The sequence below is a fragment of the Cordyceps javanica genome, chromosome 6, assembly GCF_051103115.1.
Source record: "Cordyceps javanica chromosome 6, complete sequence".
NCBI lineage: Eukaryota > Fungi > Ascomycota > Sordariomycetes > Hypocreales > Cordycipitaceae > Cordyceps > Cordyceps javanica.
The window spans coordinates 2192684-2211397 of record NC_139300.1 but is presented as its reverse complement, the minus strand read 5'-3'; the positions used below and the strand labels follow the sequence as shown (position 1 = coordinate 2211397).

The window sequence follows — 18714 nt, the reverse complement described above, 5'->3', positions numbered from 1 at the left end:
ATAGCTCTCGCGCTCTCGCGCTCTCTTTCTCTCTCTCTGTTTCGCCTTTTTCGCTTCCTTCTTCCCAATTACAGCCACATCCATCATGTCCGACGACGGCCCGCTATTGGTCCGGCCTGTCCCCCGACGGCCCTTTACTCTCCGCCGGCAGAGCGCAACGCCCACGGACGACGAGACAGCGACGCCTGAGGTTGCCACCTCGTCCATCGGTACCACGTCCTCGCCAGGCCTGCACAGTCACCTCACAGCGGCCCTCGCCGCGTGGAACAGGAGCGGCGGCGACACCTCGGAGCACGCTTCGCCCGCCATCAGCCGCCCAGCCTCCATCATGAACCTCACGTCGTCGACGCTCTACGGCATCTACTCCCCGACCGCCGGCGGCAGCCGCGACCGCGACGACGTCGAAGACTCGCCCTGGGGCATGGGCGCCCAGACCCCCATCCGCCGGCCCGACATCGACGAGCCGACATTTGCGCTCATGCGCGAACGCGCCCACCTCGACCGCCGCCGGTCCTCGTACAAGGGCGCCGAGATCCCCCGCGTGCCGCCGCACATGAGCAGCGTTCAAATCGCGGCCCGCACGGCGGTGCTGTTCGTGCTGGGACTAGGCTACGGCGCGCTCGTGACTCGCCTGCACGATCAGGATCAGATGTCCGCCGGCGACGGCTTGGCGGCGCCTGGCTCCAACTCTGCGTACCTGGGAGCCTGGGGCGTGGCAGGTGTGGTGTTGGGCTCGCTGCTGCCCTGGTTTGACGGTGTGTGGGAGGCTCGTTTCGGTGATTCCGAGGGCGAGGAGGATTGTGCCGTGGCAGACGGCGAGAATGCTCCGAGCAAGGCTGTTGACACTGGGCTGGACTCGGCATTGGTGATGCGCGCCATTGGCGCGTTTGTCGGCATCGTTTTTGCCATTGTAAGTGATTTTGGGGCCTTTTCAGCCGTGCAGACCGCTCATTGTTCTAACAAAATAACGTGTAGCGTAAACTTGCATGGGACTCGACGCTACAGATTTCAGCGACGCTAGCCCTCGCCAACCCGCTGCTATGGTGGCTCATTGACCGTTCAAAAGCCGGATTTTTACTCTCGGCGGCCGTTGGACTGGTGGGCTCCCTCCTGCTGCTGGGCATTAGCCCGGACATGATGCCGACGCCGACGCTACAGCTGTTGCGCAACGCTGGCGCGGCCAACGGCACCGGCAGCGAGGGTAGCGCGGCGGCAGCCGATAAACTCGTCGCCAAGAATCAGACCATTGAGACGGGTGTGTGGATGCTGAGCGTGCTATTCTGCAGCTGTCTTTGCTTCGGCAACATTGGACGACGGCTGTTTCTGGGACGCACGGCAGCGGGTAGGGGCCGTTGGGGCGGCGTGCGATGAATCATGGATGGCAATTTGTGGATTTGTCTTTTTCTTTCTTGCTTGTTTGTATACCGGGCTTGGGATATTGTCTTCTTTTTCATTTTCTCTTTTCATCCTGGGATATAAGTGGTTGGAATGGTTTGTTGCTACAGGAATAGCGGGCGGTCATGGTTTCTTGTGGACAGGCATGTCAGATACCCTGTATGTGTTTTCTATGGTCGGGGGCGGCGAGCGAGCTGCTTTGGGGGCCCAGCAATGTTTTTATTTCTGATTTACCGTAATGGCATGATAATTTTTGGAGCGGGATGTACGTTTCAGAGTCCACAAAGGGTGGCTGAGTGGTTGACTGACTGCGAGACAAAGCAAGTGAAGGAGTGGGGGATGATGGATGGTGCACCAATTATGGGGGCTACAGAGCGGGATTGCATGTGTAATCAAGAGAAGAACAAGTACGCAACAAGAAGAAGATGAAAATATAAAAATAAATAAAATAAAAACCATCATTATGCGACGTGCATGTGACGCCGACAAGAACCGTATATATGTGCATTGATCAGCCAAGCAAGTTGTAAGAGAAGCCGCCGTCGGCAGCCTGGCAGCCTGGTTACAAGGTTGCGGCGGGAAAAAGGCAGCGACCCGCCCAGCATGACATCATAGACAGTTGGATCTGGCCTGCTGTGGGCACAAGGGCAATATGTGCATGTAGGTTACGTGGAAATGGCAAGATGTTGCTGCGAGGACAAAGAGGGAGGGAAAAGCGATATGTACATGAATATATATACACGTGTAAATAGGAAAGAAGAGAAAAGAAAAATGAGGCAATTGCAGCGCAGACGGTTAATGGTTGAGGATGGTGAGCAAGACGGCTACCCTAGATGGCGGGGAGACCTTTAATTGGAGAATAGTATATTTAGGTTAGGTTAGGTTAGGTTAGGTGTAGTAGCGGCGCTCGGTTCCAATGACACGGTCTCGGTCTGTAACTAATAAGATACAGAAGGAGAGAGAGACCCTTTTGAAAGGACAAGTCCGAATGTCGTCGGCGCGGCAAGACGGGGTCCCGTGAGCGGGGTGTGGGAAGAGGGGGGGTCAAAGTAGTATGTGGAAGAAAAAAAAAACAAATAAATGTCTGATTACCAAAAGACAATGACCGAAAATGGCATAATAAGCCTCCACCAAAAAGGCAACGTCGACATCATCGTCATCATCGTAAGCATCATCGTCAAGCCACCAGCAGCAACCGACAACGGCGCGCAAAACGTCTCAACGGGGGGTAGTGGTGGTAGAAGCAAGAACAAAAAAGGAAAAAAAATGGACAATTGACGGATTATAAAGCACGAGGTACCTAGGTAGTTGTATCCAAAAAGAAGAAGGAAAAAAAAAACAATCAATGGTTGTAGTGGTTGATTAGTTACGGGTGGAGGGGATATCAGAACTCGCCGTCACACTCTCAAAACTCTGGCGCATGTGCACTGGCACAGACACGATGGATACGGCGACTATACCAAACCCTCCTGTTGTCTTGTGCGTTGCTGGGAAAATTGACAAAATAAAATTAAAAATAAATAAAATAAAGAACAAGCTGCAGGAATTGACCCGTTCTCGTGCCCGTTTTTTCTTCCAAAATAAAAGTGCAAAAAAAAGGCAAAAAAGCCACCGACAGACCGTTTGAATGGCTAGCGGTCGGCTTTCCCTTTTTTACTGGTAGGTTTAGTTGGTTTACAGGGTCTTGTCTGTCTGGATTTGTTGATCAACTAACTAGGTACCTTACTTTGCAGGCAAGCTAGTTAGCTGGTGTTATAAGTCGACGATGTCATGCGAGGAAAAGGCCGACACCCGCTTTTTGCATGACTCTTTTTCTTTCTTTCTTCCTTACTTTTATTTTTTCAATTTATTTTTTTCAATTTATTTTTTCAATTTATTTTCCAATTGCCCAACCCTTTGCAGCGCCTCTTTGCAAACCAGCATCGCCTCACCTCCCCTTTGCTCGGCATTTTTCCTTTCCACCATTCATTAATTTCTTTCGTCTTTTTTTTGTCTCTTTATAGGAACAAGCAGAGGAAAACAGAGAAAAAAAAAAGTTCCCCGCAACTTTTATTATTCCCATCTGCTCATCAAGACAATCAACTAGCAGAAAAATAGGGCCATTATTGAAACAGTTTCCCGTGGCATAATCCTCCTCCTCCCACCCCCCCTTCCAAATTCGCCTCTCTGTCCACCCGCCATCGCCGCCAACCCGCTTGCCCGCCGCCAGTACCTACAAGAGGAATAAACACATCTTCCTCAAACACTTACTTACCAGTACTTGCCTACATTCTGCCTCCACATTGCTCCACGGTTCAATAATAAACGCCCATGCAGATAAACTTGCGGGCTTCTTTAATTTGAACTCTCCGATTCCCCTGCCTCGAAATTCCCAACCGTTTATTTTTTCCAATCTTGAAACTCGTTACCCCCCTCTCCTCTTCTCTCTCTTTGTCCTCTTCCTCTCACTCTCTGTCTCTTCCTCTCTCTCTCTCTCTCTCTCTCTCTCTATATTTCTCGACGAAAACCCTGGTGCCTCGGCCACGACAACCAGACCTACCCTGCCACGGCCGAGTTGTGTCCACGCTCTCAACCACTGGGACCCCCCCGGCGCCGCGCGCCATCCTTGGGACAACCAACCTCTTATCCGTATACGGGAAACTGTCAACTTTGCGACCCCAGTCATCTCCGATCTTGACTCGTCGGGCGGGCCGTTCGCGCTTCCTCCCTGACCCCGCGGAACCGGGCGCGCCTACGTACTCACTCACTCCCTTCACTCACTCGCTCACCCCTTTGCTTGCCGACAAATTCATGTCGTCGGATGCCTCGCGGCAGGTTGCCTCCCCCCGGCTCGATCCTCAATTCCATCACAATGCCACCAGCCCCATTGCGCCCGGCGTGACGACACCCGTTTCCGCAGACACGTCTCAGAAACCAGACGAGTTTCCTTTTCCCCAAGCATCGCAACCTGCAGACAAGATGCCCTTTGCTGTCGACGTCCCAGGATCCAACTCTCCTCCTCCTCCTCCCCATCCTCCTTCCTCTGCAGCCGCGCCGGGATCAGCCTCAGCCTCGGGCTCACCTCTTCTCTTAAAAGACGTCATCCACCTCTTTCACTGTCAACTATGCGACACGCTCTTCACCGAGCCCGTCACCCTACCCTGCGGCAGGACCATATGTAAGCGCTGCATCCCCCCGGCCCATGTCCGGAGCCGCATCTCCTACCCGGCCGTCGACGACAGGCTCGAGGGCTTCCGCTGCCCCTTCAAGTCGTGCGCCAAAGAGCACACGCTGGGCGACTGCGGCATCGACGTCACCCTCAACAAGCTGGCCGGCCATATCCGCAAGGCCATGAACATGCGCGGACCAACAGCAGCAACAGCTGCTGCTGCTGCTGCTCCCACCACCGTCGTCGCCAGCCAACCAACTCATGCCACCACCACAAGTCAAATACACAGCCCTGCCTCGACCCTTCTCTCTCAATCAATGCCCGCCGACCCAGGCCACCACCCGGATGACGCCGACGACAGGCATACCCATCATCAATCTCATAGAAAACATACAGCGACTGGAAATGAGCCCGCCAAACAGGGCGACCACCACGACGACGACGCCGAGCAAGCATCGTCTCCGTTGGCGCGAGCCCAGCAGCTCACCCGTTCCGAACTCGACTGCCAAGTGTGCTACGCGCTGTATCACGACCCCCTCACCACCGGCTGCGGCCACACGTTCTGCCGGTCCTGCCTGCACCGCATCCTCGACCACTCGCGCTACTGCCCCATCTGCCGGCGCCGGCTGTCCATCAGCCCGCTGCTCAACCGCGCGTCTTGCCCGTCCAACGCGAGCCTCGCCCGCATCATCGAGACCCTGTGGGCCGACGAGCTGGCCGCCCGCAAGGTCACCATCGAGGCCGACGAGGCCGCCCGGCGGCGGGACCTCGAGACGCCGCTCTTCATCTGCACCCTCGCCTTCCCGCAGATGCCCACGTTCCTGCACGTCTTTGAGCCGCGGTACCGCCTGCTCGTCCGCCGCGCCCTCGAGGGCGACAAGACTTTTGGCATGGTCCTCCCCCGCCGGCCCCGCCACGCCGGCGACGCCGCCTTCCACGAGCTCGGCACCCTGCTGCGCATCGAGAACGCCCAGTTCTTCCCCGACGGCCGCTGCCTCATCGAGACGGTCGGCCTGTCCCGCTTCCGCGTTGTCCGCCACGGCGCCCTCGACGGCTACGCCGTGTCCTCGGTCGAGCGCATCGACGACATCAGCCTCGAGGAGGAGGAGGCCACCGAGGCCGCCGAGATGGCCGCCGCCGCCGCCGCCGACGCCGCTCCCTTTCCGTTCCCCACGTCGCCCGACGACGACGACAAGAACGACAACGACCACGCCAGCGCCAGCGCCACCGCCGCTAGCGATCACGACTCTGGAGATGGAGGCGGGGGCCGTCGCGCCTCCCGCACGACAACGTCGACGACGTCCTCGCCGCCCCCGCCCATTACCGTGCCCAGCCTCGAGACCATGACGACGCACGACCTCATGCAGCTCGCCACCGACTTTGTTCGTCGCATGCGCGACCAGAGCGTCCCCTGGATGACGGACCGCATGCTCGCCATCTACGGCGAGTGCCCCGTCCAGGACCCCTCCGTGTTCCCCTGGTGGCTCGGCAGCGTCCTCCCCGTCAAGGACGCCGAAAAGTATCGCCTGCTCGGCTCCGCCAGCGTGCGCGAGAGGCTCAAGATTTGCTGCCGGTGGATCATTGAGTGGGAGACCAAGACTTGGTACGCGACCAGCATCAGCAGCAGCAGCAGCGGCGTCAGTCGCGTCGGCGGCGGCGATGGCCGAGCCGCCTGAAATGAACCAAGTAAACTCGCTGACATGTTTACTTTCTGCAGGTCATTTAATTCGTGTTCCATATTGTGAGCGGAATGAGAATAAGGAGAAACCTTTGTTTTTTTTAATCTTTCATATTCTCTGATTCCTTGTCAAGAGTCTTCTTTTCGCCTGCTTGGGGCTTCCATCTTTTTCACAGCGACGACGTCACGGAGCACGCACATGAAGAAGAAGAAGAAGAAAAAGGGCGGGCCGGCCTCGCTTTCCTTTTGGTTGTCACCAATTATCTTGTACATAATACCTACTACCTACCTACCCATCTGCTGTATTTATTCCATTGGGATTGCAAGAGAGAAGAAGGAAACACAGCAACGAGACGAAACAAGAAAACTCTCCGAGTTTTTGATCATTGAGCGGTCACGAAGAATGCAATACACAATTACACATGTACACATAAATCACCTTTGCCCAATGCTAATGTATTTATCCCAAAAGCATCTTTTTGTCAAGTCGGTCTGCTTTCAGAAAAGACAAACAAGGAAAACATGTTCGGTTATTAAAACTCTCTCGCCGCCTCTCTCGCCTACCACGTGTCGGCGGCGCCGTTGGTGCTCTGCGCCATGCTCGGGTCGCCCCACGACGTCGTCGTGATCGCATCCCACGAGCCCGGCATGACGTTGCTGGTCTCTGCCGGCGGCGGCTCGCTGACCGGCCCGCCACCGTCCCACGTTCCTCCTCCTCCTCCGTTGTTGCCGTCACCGTTTCCGTTATCCCAGCTGTCCCCGACGCCGCCACCGCCATTGCCGTTGTTGCCACCGCCCGTGTTCCAGCTATCGTTGTTGTTATTATTGTTATTATTGTTGTTGTTGTCGTTGTTATTGCTGTTGGCACCATTGTTCGCGGCGTTGTCGCCCCACGACGGTACCGGGGCATTATCGCTGTTGTTGTTATCCCACCCAGAGGTGTTGTTGTTGGCCTCGGTATTGGCGGCGGCGGCTGCGGCGGACTGGGTTGGACTGTTGCGATGGCTGTTACCGTTGCTACGTAAATCTGCGGCCGTTTTACTGGGCGTGTAATACGGACTGGTCGTCTTCTTGTCGTCAATCTGTTTTTGTGTCACATCACCACGTTAGCCTCCCTCTCGTATATTCCTTTCTGGGGCCTATGCTCTTTCACCCCGTGGTCCCGATTCAATGAGCAGAAGGGGGGCGTTGCAGCGTACCTTGCTTGTGAGTAGGACATTGTTCCCACCAGTCTTGTCGTCAGCCTGACTGACGCTCGGCGCCACGGCTGCCACGGGGCTGTTCTTACTAAACGCGCCCTTGTTGTATTGCGCTGCCGCAGCGACCGCAGCATCCTGACCTTGCTGCTGCTGCTGCTGCTGCTGCTGCTGCTGGTGATATTGTTGGAACATGGGGTTCGTCATGAAGGGCGGGAACCCCGGCGGCAGCGGCTGCTGCGGAAACGGCGCGCCACTGTCGGCGTTCCACGGCCCCGCCCACGGAGGCGGCATGCCGTTGTGCTCGTACCCGGGCACGTTCTGGAAGCCGTAGTAGTAAGGGTTCTGCGTCGGGTGCGGCATGCCCACGGGAAGGGGCCGGCCGGCGGCCTCGCGGCGCGGGTACAGCGATCGCGCCTGCGGGTTGTGGTTGCCGTACACGGGGCCGTAGTAGACGCGCATGATGTTGGAGGCGGGGTCGTAGAAGGCGTTGGGCGGCGGGTCGTCGGGCGTCTCGACCACGTCCTCGGTCTGCACGACCTGCGCCCGGATCGGCGCGATGAGGTTGGGCCGTCGCGGGTGCGGGCCGGGAAACACCTCGGGGTAGGCAAAGGCCGATTTGCTGGCCTGGGAAGCAGAGGGCTTCTTGCTTTCGGCACTGGTCGGTGGTGAGCCGCTCTTTGACGCAGACTCATTCACCTTTTCTTTCTGCCCCTTGTTCTTCTTCTTGTCAGCCTTTGTCTCAGCGGGCTTCTTTTCGTCCGGCCCCTCGTCACTCGCCTCCTTGCCCGACTCGGAAGCTTCGTCGTCGGCGTCTGAGCTATCTTTTTTCTTGCCCTTATTCTTATCCTTATTGTTGGACTGCTGCTTCTTATTCTCCTTCTTCTCCTTCTTCTCCTTTGATCCTTTCTGCTTGGACTTCCCCTCTTTCGTGTCGGACGACAACGACGCAGCGCTGCTGTCCTCTGATTCACTCGCGCTACTGCTGTCCTTGGCCTTGTTACTGTCGCTGTGCTTCTTGCGCCTCTTGACGCATCGCGAGCACTTGCACGTTGGGTGCGGCTCGCCATCGCTCTCGCTTTCTTGAGCGCCGTCGGCGGCGGCGGCGGACGCCTTGCTACCGTTTACATCCTTCTTGACTTGGTCCTTGGAGGAAGAGGTCGGCGAGTCCAACGAGGCCGACTCCTCCCCGTCGGAGGAGCTCTCCGCCAGTGTGGCCGAGCTGTCAGACTCCTCGCCGTTGACCTGTGTCTTATGCTGTTTCATGGAAGACTTTTTGGCTGTGGTGCCTTGCTTGTCATCCTCGAAGCGGACCTTCTTAACGACGCCCTCGGCGGCCGCGACCGCCGCCTTGCTGGAGCGAGGAAAGGTAATCTTGAGCGTGTCCTCTTCCTTTTCGTCATCTGTCGTCACCTCTACACGAATCACATCGCGCCCCGGAGGGGCCGGTGGCGGCGGCGGCTTTTGCTTTGGCTTCGGTTTCGGGTTGAGCGCGCGGCGCGCGCCTGGCAACGGGCCGCCAATGACCCATTCGCAAAAAAGCATAGGACCGGTATTTTTCTTGCGAGGCATCGGATCGGGTGCCTGAGCGATAGCAATGACATGACGAGAAGAAATCCATGTATGCTGAATCAAAGGCAAGAAAAGAAGAAGAAGAGTTACAGTGAAGGACAAGTTTGCTACAGCTCTAGTTACTGCTGCTCCGTTCGTCAAGTTTGGTTGCCAGCTGGCAGCAGTCTGGCCTGATTGATAGAGATCTGGCAGCCATGAGGACTACAAACGGATCTAGTTTTGCACAAAGAAACACGCCATTCAAGAGCAGTTGTTGTACGCCAAATGGAATGGAAACGGGTGGGTTTAACGAGTGCAATCCATGCTCAATGGTACTTTTTTCTTATAAAAAATCAGTGCTGCGTATCCTTCATCCTCATAGAGTATTTGCAAAAATAAACGGATAGCACCCAGGCTCCCTTTCTCCTCAGTTCTTGAAAGTCTTCATCAGGACCATTACTTCTCGTTCTTGCGCACTCTGGGCCTAGCCTGAATGACCGGCTCGAGCCATTATTTACTCCTTTATCAACATGTAATTTCTTGATGAAAAACAACGCCTGCATATAGTAAACTTGTAAGTGGATATGTCGTTGCGTTCCGGGGCCATTCAACTCACCTAGTCTGGCAATCGAACTGCATAGAACCAACCCTCGTCGGTGACGTACCAGCGGCAGTCTCCCATGTGGTCAATAGTAAACCTGTTGCGCTGAGTCCAATTCCCGTCAACTTCACGAACATAATAAAAGCGCGAGGGGTCGTCGTCTGCGGGCTTGAACTCCTGGGGCTCAAAGAGCTTGTTGGCGTGCGCAAACTGCAGCTGCCGCAGCATCTCCTCCCCCTGGGTGCGCCCGAGACCAGACACGTCGGGGGGGAAGCCACTATTACCTGCAATGACGGGGATTCCGCCGCCACCGCCGCCACCGCCGCCCATTATGACCTGCGGCGGCGCCGTAGCTGCTGTCTGAATGAAGCCGGGCGGGGCCTGGCCGGCAAGGAAGACAGGCTGCTGCCCGGGGGCGGCCATGGGCTGCGGGATCATGACGGGCGGCTGGGCAACGACGAAGCCCGGTTGCCCAACGGGCACGGTGCTGTAGGCTGGCTGCTAAGAAAACATGTTAGCACGTGCGGTTCTTTATACATGAAGTGTGGAAGGAAAATCAAATGTGCTGTGTGTGGCGGGGCGGGGAGGTGTCTAGTTCGCAGAAAAGCAGCTGCATTTGCTTAAAAGCCGAGCCATGTCAAACTTTCACTCGAAAGCCAATAGAGCTTTCAGACTTGGCTTGTTCATCGCCATCTGCCGCTGCACACCCTTTTTTCCTTTGGCGAGGAACACTTGCATAGTAGTTGAAGCCGTCGGTGTAAAACGTCTTTGGTATGATGACGGTGAATGAGGGAGGGCAATGATACTCTGCTGGAGCGTGAACAAGGTGCAAAAAGGGAGGACCGACAGGATGACCCGACGCGTGCGTCGCATCGAAACGAGGTATGTAGACATGAGGTATGGGGCCAAAGGTGGTGTCGGGCACCGGAGGTTGAAAGTTGACGCCGGAATTGGGCGGACCGGCGTTTTGGTAATTGGCCATGTTGTTGCTGTCCAGGGCCGCAGCAGTAGCAGCAGCAGCAGTACCAGGGATGAAAACAGAGGACTTGTGATGGCAGAGGGGGCGGTGATGCAACTTTGAAAGAGGATAAGAGTGAGAAGAAACAGGAGCAGAAGCAGGAGGAGGGGGGAGAAGGTGACTATGATGGTAGTGATGATGATGATGGTGATGATAATGGACAAGGGTGTGAAATACCGGGTGGCAGATGTTGTTCAAGGCAGTAAAGTGAGGAGAAACGGCAGCCGGGTAATAGTGCATGCCAGCTGGCGCGCCGTTTGCAAACAGAGGCACGGCGCCAGGTTGCGACCAGAACCCGCCTCCCATGACGCCTCCGTTTGAAGGCAGCTGCTGGTACTGCTGCGGCTGGCTCAGACTCATGCGCGGGTCAGCGCTGGTGTACCAGTGCCCGGGTCCGAATTGACCTGGCGGTGCGCCGACCTGCGGGAAGCTCGTGGGTTGATTATCGACGGCCGGGGGACAAGAGGCGGCCTGCGACGCTTGCTCCGAGACTTGCCCGGCGGCAGCGGTGTTCCTGCTGCTGCTGCTGCTACTGCTGCTGCTGCTTGGTTCTTGCTGGAACTGGGGCTGTTGGGTGCAGACGTGGCCTGCGGCGGCGGAGGATACTGTGTCGCAGTCGAGGAGCCGCCGCTGCCACCGTTGGCCTCGAAGCGGACGTGCTTGGCGTGCTGGAGACCGGGCGGGACGGGAGCCTCCTTGCCCTTGCGCGCCATCCTGCTCGGGTCGTCGACGTCTGGCATCACGGGCGGTGTGCGGCGAGCGAGACGAAAGTGATGATGTTGTATGGGCAAAGCCGCCGCGAGTAACTTTGAGACGGCGAGGGCGACGTTGTAGGCACAGGATTTGAAAAAGGCCAACAGAATGGGCATAACCCTCCCCCAAGAAGAAGAGACGCACAAACAGAAGAGCCAAGAAGATGGCGCGGCAGAAGGAGAGAGGGGGGGGGGGGGGAGCTTGAGTGCAGAAAGAAGGACAAAATGAAAACGGAATACGACGACAGTCCTCTGCGGGACGGGAGAGCAAACGCACAGCAACTCGCTCAGACAGACAGAGAGGCCCGGCGGTTGGCCGAAAATGAGGAGGGCTGCTGAGAACTTTCTGAAGCAGTCATGAGGAGACAAAGAGGGAAACATGCGAGAAAAGGAAGTGCCTGTCACCCGGATGGGAGTGCTCGAGCGGAAAATCGAGTAGAAACAGAACCGCCACTTACAAGCTGCTGCAGCTGCCACGATGCTCCGTCGTGCACCCATGCCGACTGCTCCGGCATACGATCAAGGGGATCCTCGTATTCCGTCCAGGTCCAAGGGAAGCATTTGCACATGCTGGGCTGGCTCGAGAAAAGCAAGAGGCGCGCCGGGGTGGAAAGGGGGAGAGGGGGGGTGTGAGGATGGAGGGTTGGTTGTTGGGCAGAGGAGGGTTTGTTGCGCCTGAGAGACCAAGTCGCCCTCTCAACTCAACTTTTCCCAAGGCTGGCAAAACCGAAAACGCTGTCGTGGCCGCTGGCCCAAACAGCCACAAGAGACAGACAAACTTTCAACGGGAAACCGCCTCGCCCAGCTTTGCAGTAACTGATGCACAAAGGCACAGTCACTTGATCCTCAGCCGTCATTCACACCCAGCAGTTTTGGCTTGAATAGTAGGTAGTAATTGAAGACCAACGCCGTGGCCCGAATGGTCTAATGCTCGCTGACCCGTGTCAGATTGTTAATGTACATTGTTTTGTTCAGTGTTTCGGGTAAAAAAAAGAGACACCTCATTTGGGGGAGGAGAGTTTGTAATCATTCCACGGCCATCACATTCCAGCAGAGGCCATCCGTCCATCTGTCCATCCTTCCTTCTTCTGATTTTCTTTTCCCTTTCTAATCCGTCTTGTAAGAAATGTGGTGTACAAAGTGGTCCTTCAAAATAGACAAGACCACTTGCAATAAAAATAATAATATAATTACCCAGAGGAGCCGTGACAGAATTCATTCTCTGCAGGTACATGCCATCTCGAGTGATGAGCCAACCTTTGATTCTTCCGGTTTATTTTTTCTTCGTAGCATTTGCAGGCGTGCTTGCAGGTGTGTTGGCGTGTGTTTGCTGTTGTTGTTTTTCTTCTTGCTCCTTATTACAGAGTCTCGAGCTCAGTAGACGAGGCCGAGGTGACGGGCTCCGGGACGGAGAAGATGGATCGCCTCGCAATCTAGAAGAGAAAAGAAAGATGAAACGTTAGCGGCAAGGACAAAGAAGCAAAGGCAAAAGAGGAACTAAAGGTGCGCGCGTACAGTCCAAGTGGCGGCCACGGATCCGACAATGCCGCCCGAGATGAGCATGGGGCGCAGGCCGCGGGTGCTCTTGAAGAGCATGCCGCTCAGCACGCCGGCGACGACCGAGTTGGCGGCGTCGTGCTTGCCGCGCCAGTAACCGATGAGGGAGTTGGTCATGTTGTAGACGATGGCGACGACGCCGGCCGAGTTGCCGAGGAAGGGCCCGCGGCGGGTGATTGCGTTGAGGGTCGCGTTGAGGCGCAGCTTTGGGGGCTGCCCGGCCGACTTGCGCAGGCCCTCCTGCAGACCCCAGGCGCCGCCGAGGCCGAGGCCCGCGACGTACGTGGTGCCGGTGCCGTAGCACAGGTCGTCGGTGAAACCGCGCGAGGGTATCACCGACTGGCCGCCGGGGAGGTCCGACAGCGCCGAGTCCTCGAGCGACAGGTACTCGAGCGTGTCCTTGTTGAGGCCGGCGAGCGGGTGCAGCTGCGACGGGTCGGCAAAGGCGGTGCTCTGCAAAAAGGACTCGACGCCCTGGCCCTCGGTCGGGTCGTACGCCGCCGCCGTCGTCGTCGTCGTGGCGCCGGCCGGCGAGGAACCAAACGTGGTCGTGGGCTCCGAAGGCTGCTGCTGCTGCTGCTTCTGCGGCTTGTTGCCGCCGGAGAAGGCGTTCCAGAGGGAGGACATGATGGGGGGCGCGGCAACGACCGTAGCGGGCGGGATATTAGGACAACGGATCAATTACAATGGGGATAGTACAAGAAACTAAAAGAGAGGACGACGGGAAGAAGGAAAAGAATAGGGCCGTGTCGTTGTCGTTGTCGTCGTTGTCGTCGTCTTGGTCGTCGTCGTGGGTCGCAGAGCCGGGACGCGATTGAGCTGTGGATGACAACGGACAAGTTGAGGCGATAAGGATGAGATGGGCTGCAGTAGAAAATTTTGGAAGCGTCCCGAGCTGGCCCGCGCGATTAGCAAAGCCCCCTGGTCTTGCCGCTAATGAGCTGCTCTCTCTTTTCTTAAGGGAAAGACTTTACTGGCGCCGCCATCGGCTGGAGGACCGCACGTGATCCCCCCAAAAAAATCCGACCAAGACGGCGGCTTTCAGATTTTGGACGACCGGGAAATGCGTATGACGCCTTGAATGAAAATGAAGCCGTTCGCAATGGCATTCAATCTCGCTTTACGGGAAGATCCAACCGAGCTCGCAGCTACAACAGCGCTGAGAAACCGTACCGATGGACAGTCCCGCAAGAGTACGTCGGTGATATTGGGATGGCATCAAAATTTACAGGTATACTGCTCACGGTGTCCGAATTGCTCCTCTGAAATCTCTCGAGACCCAGACACCTCCAACGACACTTTTTTACTCTTCCTCCTAAACTAGATCGTACAGACGGTGTATGTATTGTGATTCGCAGGACTCATCAGATCCTTCACAGAATATAAATCGTTCGGTAGATGGAATGTCGGGATCCGCCCACAGTCAAATGCCCTCGGTGGAAAGGTGACGGCAAAAAATGGCTGATTGGGAAGGCAGATCACTATTTCTCTGGGTGGCCGGGAACGGAAGAAAACCCACAGGGAATCAAATGGGGTAGCCCTCAGTCAAGCCGCAGTGTATGCGGAGCCTCCGTGAATTATTTAAACACTTGACGGTGTAGAAATAACCCTTACTGATGATGAGGAAAGAAAGGGAAGAAAAGTTTGAAAAAGTTGCGCGGCTCAGACAGCTTTTTATTCTGCGGTGGGTGGGGCAGCTTGACCAGGGGCGCTAGCCTGCTTTGGGACAAGCAGTCTGCCACTGGCAACCGACATTGGAGATGGAGCTCAGAGAATTTTACCCATGTCTGGCTATTATACTGGTACCAAAGGCAGAGTTTTCAACCTTGCACATGGATCATGTATGCATAATTTTCATAATCAGCAGAAATGAGGAGAATGAAAAATGTCAATTTGGTGCAAATTTCCTCGAGAAACAAAAACATAATTTATACAAGCGCCACTATGCGCGTGCGTCAGATGACAATGCAGGTTGCACCCGATCCGTCTTGATATAGTCCTGTACCCCCAACGCCAGAAAAACAAAGGATACCTCCCGTAACCCCCTTTTTTTTGTCATTATTTTTTCCCATATCTTAGATCATTATAAATTTTGTCGTGTATGCAATTTGAACAGAAGAAGAACCATGGTTCGAAGAAAACACCAAAAAACAAAAAGCAAAGCGTAAATGCAGGTTCAGCGCTGGTTGGAATCATTGCGCTGTAGCAGAGGTCGCTGGTCCCAAGTCTCTGCATGGCGCCCGTTACCGTTCAAGTGGCCATTGGCGGGTGCAGTCTCTGCCGCGCGCTCTTCGTCGTCCTCCTCTGACTGATACTGCTCGTCTTCATCCGTCTTGTAGATAAAGTACTGAGCAAACACGCCAAAGTCCATAAAGAGTGTCACGAGGGCACCGGCCAGCCAGCTAAGGTTGACGAGTATGTACCGGCCGTAAATCTGGCCTGACTGGCCGTGCTTGCAGCGCTTCTCGCCGCACTTGGGCTCAAAGGCAAAGATGGAAAGCACGTAGGTGATATTGCCAAGGCAGGCAAACAGGAAGAAGAGCATACTGAGGCCATCAGTCGTCTTGCGGCGATAGTTGAGGATCAGCTGGGGCATCCTCGACGCAATGTAGGCCACCGCGCACAGGTAGCCAAAGAATTGGCCGACCTTGTTGAACTCGAGCGTGTCGTTGCTGTGCTCGGGTTGGTGCTCGCGCGGCCCTTTGGCACGCTCGCCCAAGAACCAGCCGAGTACCCCGGCGGCGCAGACCATGAGGACAATCAAGGAGTTCCATAGAATGGTCTGAAAGACGGTCGGCGCCGGACGCGGCTCTTTGGAAGGTTCGGAAATGTGCGGCACTGCTGGTGAGAGGCCAGTCCAGTCGGAGCCTCTTCGTTCCTGAGGCGGGTCGAGGAGGGCGGTTCGCTCGTCGGGTCTGCCGCTACTAGGCTTGGGGGCAGGCGCGGGGTCTTTCCAGGTGAAGCCGCGGTAGTAAAAGCATTGGAGAAGCAACACAATGTCCGCCAGAGTGTAGTAAATGGCGAGGATAATCTGCGAGGTAGAGAATGTGGTGAGCACGTGCCGCAGCTACACCAGTCAGTGCGTTGGCATGCATGAACTTACCATTGTGGGTAAGACACCTTGCATCACGGCGCCGATAATGTTGAAGACATCGCCGAGGAGCCACACAATGATGAATTGGATGGATAGAGCATCAGCATTGCCGCGCTGAAAGTTTTGAATAATCTGGGGAGAGAAGACGACGACTGCGAGAAAGCGAGGGGGGGGTTGGTTGTCAGTATCGGACGAACGAGAGGCGGGGTGATGGAAACGGATTGAGAGGGCAGCTTACCCCAGCAGGCAATGGAGATTGATCTAGGCGCAAAGTCAGAATGGGAAAATTGATGTTTTTAGTCTGTGATATTATGGAAAAGGTAGGAGACGTACCCGCAAATGCCAGAAATGGCCTCGACATCGAGGTGAAAAGTCGAGGTCGGCGGTGCCATGACGTCGGATCGGTGGCGGCGTGCGTTACAGTTGCAGCCGAGGATCGTGAATGGGCGGTGGTGGTGGTGATGCGGCGCAATGCTCCCTCGTGCACGTATACCCGAGCTAGAGAAGGGCAGTCATGCGATCAGAGGAAAGTACTGCTAAGAGGAAACCGGAATCGAGGTGGACAAGGCAGAGACGGGACAATGCGAATTTGAAATCATGCCCGGAGAAGAAAAGATGAGAGGGACAGGAGAGAAGAAGTAGTACCGAGCAAGTAGAAAATTAGCACAGGCAACGACGAATACAAGCTGCACGAGATGGGGCGAAATGGGGCAGCTAGCTGGCTGGCAGAGAGAGAAAGTTTGATTTTTTTTTTAGATTTAATTTATTCTTTAATTTTGCCCCCCTTCCTTTGCGTCGATTCCGTTTTTAGCGGTACCTAAACTACGTTAGCAAGGGTTAACTCAGCTCAGCAGGTACCTACTACCTACGAGGCGTTTAGTACTTACTGAGAGACACTGTGAGTCCTACTGGAGGTGCCTATGTAGGTTTACTAGTAAGTAGTACTTAAGTAAGTAATCCGTACTCCGTAGTCGGCAAGTAAGTACTTGACTTACCTACTTACTGAGTACGTCGCCAGCTCAAGGAACCGATACATGGCTCGGTATACGAGCAGGGCGCGCAGGGGTGGGACGAACGGGTTGTCCCCTGGTTGTGTCACTCAAGAGGCTCAAGAGGCTTGGCTTGGTTCTGGTGGCGTTGCAAGCAAGGGACTCGACTCGTCAGGCCAGCGCACCTCTCACCCGCTGCAAACACCATGGAACGAGGCTGCCAAGTAAGTAGCGGGCTGCGACCCGGGTAGCCGGGAGGGTGGGTGTTGATGGGTGGTCACTGGTGGTACGATACGCCATGTACTTACCAGTAGGTACCCAAGCAACCAAGTACCTACGGGATAGAAGGGGGGGAGAGCATGTCTGGGATAGATTTCCTTTTTATAATATTAGATGCTATAAACCTTGTTGCGATGGTTTCAATTTCTGTTGGAACCAAAAAAAGGATCTTCCCTGCTCAAGGAGGAAAGAAAAGGGGAAAGAAGAAGACAACCCTTGGCCGTGACATGGCTCAATGATATGCCAAACAGCACAGATGCGTCAGTAACCATGTCAGGTTTATACTTACAGGTACCTTCTGACTTGGGTACCATGGCCAAGTCTAAGTAGACAGGGCCCCAAGAACCTTGGTACCGACCGGCGTTGAATAAGTACTTGCAGCATGCCTTCTCCCACATATGTAGTTGCAGATTATGTAAGTAGTTACTCGGTAAGTACTTGGGCAATCCGTATCCAAGTATCAGTAATCTGTACTTACGGGCGCTGATACTCGGCACTCATCTAAGTACTAGTTAAGGTACAATTGACAGGGAGGAGCTGACGACGGCACAATTGTCGGGTGCTCTCCGTGAGTGTCGGGTAATTTACTTGCCAATTCCCGAGCAAAAAACCTTGGCAATATATATAAAGTTACAGGTTGGTTCACTTGCTCAGCTCACTTGGTGCGCACACTCTCGTACCCCTCATCTTGGTCTCGTACCTCCCCAGCTGAACCTCGTGCCTTGGCTACTTACCTTTCTAGGTACATACATGTAGATGCAAACTTTGGCTACCTATCTACCTAACTTACCTGCCTCCCGATGCACTTGACTGCCAACCATCAAAGACGGCCATTTGCCTTGTTTCAGCTAGCTTGCTCTCCGCCCTGGGACAAAGGGCTTTGTGCCTGGGACGGGAGAGGACGGGAGAAGGTATCGATAAAGAGTTCATCTTGGTAGTCTAAAAAAAGACACATGACCATACTTCATTGTCTGCGCAACTTCGTCATCCATTTTGCTGGCCTGAATGAGGACCTGGCTAGGCAAGGTAAGGAGGTGCAAGTTCATATTTCGCTTCGTTTACCGAGCACATCACCCACCATGACCAGGTATCGCATCATCACCACCACCATCACCATAACCATCACCATAACCATCACCACCGCAGCACCGCCACCGCCGCATCACCGCCACACACCACCACCATCGGACTCTTCTCCACGCTCCCGCTTCCGCCTCCTCCCCGCAACCACTCAAACCTACTGAGTACGTCTCCAACTATCCAACCCACGCTCAATTACTCATCCGCCGGCCCCCTCCCATCACCAAAAGTCCGCCCCCATGATGCCGTTATTCTCTCTCCTCTCGATATCCCATACCTGCTTGACAGTCCAAATCGTAGAATCTACCTAATTGATACTTTTTTTTTTCACAACTTTCGTCTCCATTGTATCATCGCCATCATCATCATCATCATC

At 55.1% G+C, this 18714-nt stretch overlaps 6 protein-coding genes across 6 annotated transcripts; 2 read left to right on the top strand and 4 right to left on the bottom strand.

Annotated features, from left to right (window-relative positions):
- Window positions 1–85: 85 nt before the first annotated feature.
- On the top strand, window positions 86–1371 carry V2A60_009105 (insulin-induced protein-domain-containing protein; the record flags this gene model as incomplete). The annotated part of the gene is made up of 2 exons (XM_083260373.1): window positions 86–910; window positions 976–1371. The coding sequence occupies 2 exons, from the start codon at window positions 86–88 to the stop codon at window positions 1369–1371; spliced, it is 1221 nt and encodes a 406-aa protein (XP_083116499.1).
- Window positions 1372–4185: 2814 nt separating this feature from the next.
- Window positions 4186–6219, top strand: V2A60_009104 (uncharacterized protein; the record flags this gene model as incomplete). The annotated part of the gene is made up of 1 exon (XM_083260372.1): window positions 4186–6219. The coding sequence occupies one exon, from the start codon at window positions 4186–4188 to the stop codon at window positions 6217–6219; it is 2034 nt and encodes a 677-aa protein (XP_083116498.1).
- A 562-nt stretch (window positions 6220–6781) lies between these two features.
- Window positions 6782–8989, bottom strand: V2A60_009103 (uncharacterized protein; the record flags this gene model as incomplete). The annotated part of the gene is made up of 2 exons (XM_083260371.1): window positions 6782–7303; window positions 7421–8989. The coding sequence occupies 2 exons, from the start codon at window positions 8987–8989 to the stop codon at window positions 6782–6784; spliced, it is 2091 nt and encodes a 696-aa protein (XP_083116497.1).
- A 595-nt stretch (window positions 8990–9584) lies between these two features.
- V2A60_009102 (uncharacterized protein) lies at window positions 9585–11327 on the bottom strand (the record flags this gene model as incomplete). The annotated part of the gene is made up of 4 exons (XM_083260370.1): window positions 9585–10070; window positions 10300–10644; window positions 10765–10942; window positions 11008–11327. 4 exons carry the CDS (start codon window positions 11325–11327, stop codon window positions 9585–9587), a joined length of 1329 nt encoding a protein of 442 aa, XP_083116496.1.
- A 1370-nt stretch (window positions 11328–12697) lies between these two features.
- V2A60_009101 (protein transporter TIM23) lies at window positions 12698–13523 on the bottom strand (the record flags this gene model as incomplete). Its single annotated transcript, XM_083260369.1, has 2 exons — window positions 12698–12772; window positions 12855–13523. The coding sequence occupies 2 exons, from the start codon at window positions 13521–13523 to the stop codon at window positions 12698–12700; spliced, it is 744 nt and encodes a 247-aa protein (XP_083116495.1).
- A 1549-nt stretch (window positions 13524–15072) lies between these two features.
- V2A60_009100 (PQ loop repeat-domain-containing protein) lies at window positions 15073–16382 on the bottom strand (the record flags this gene model as incomplete). Its single annotated transcript, XM_083260368.1, has 4 exons — window positions 15073–15963; window positions 16000–16142; window positions 16229–16251; window positions 16324–16382. 4 exons carry the CDS (start codon window positions 16380–16382, stop codon window positions 15073–15075), a joined length of 1116 nt encoding a protein of 371 aa, XP_083116494.1.
- Between the last annotated feature and the right edge of the window lie 2332 nt (window positions 16383–18714).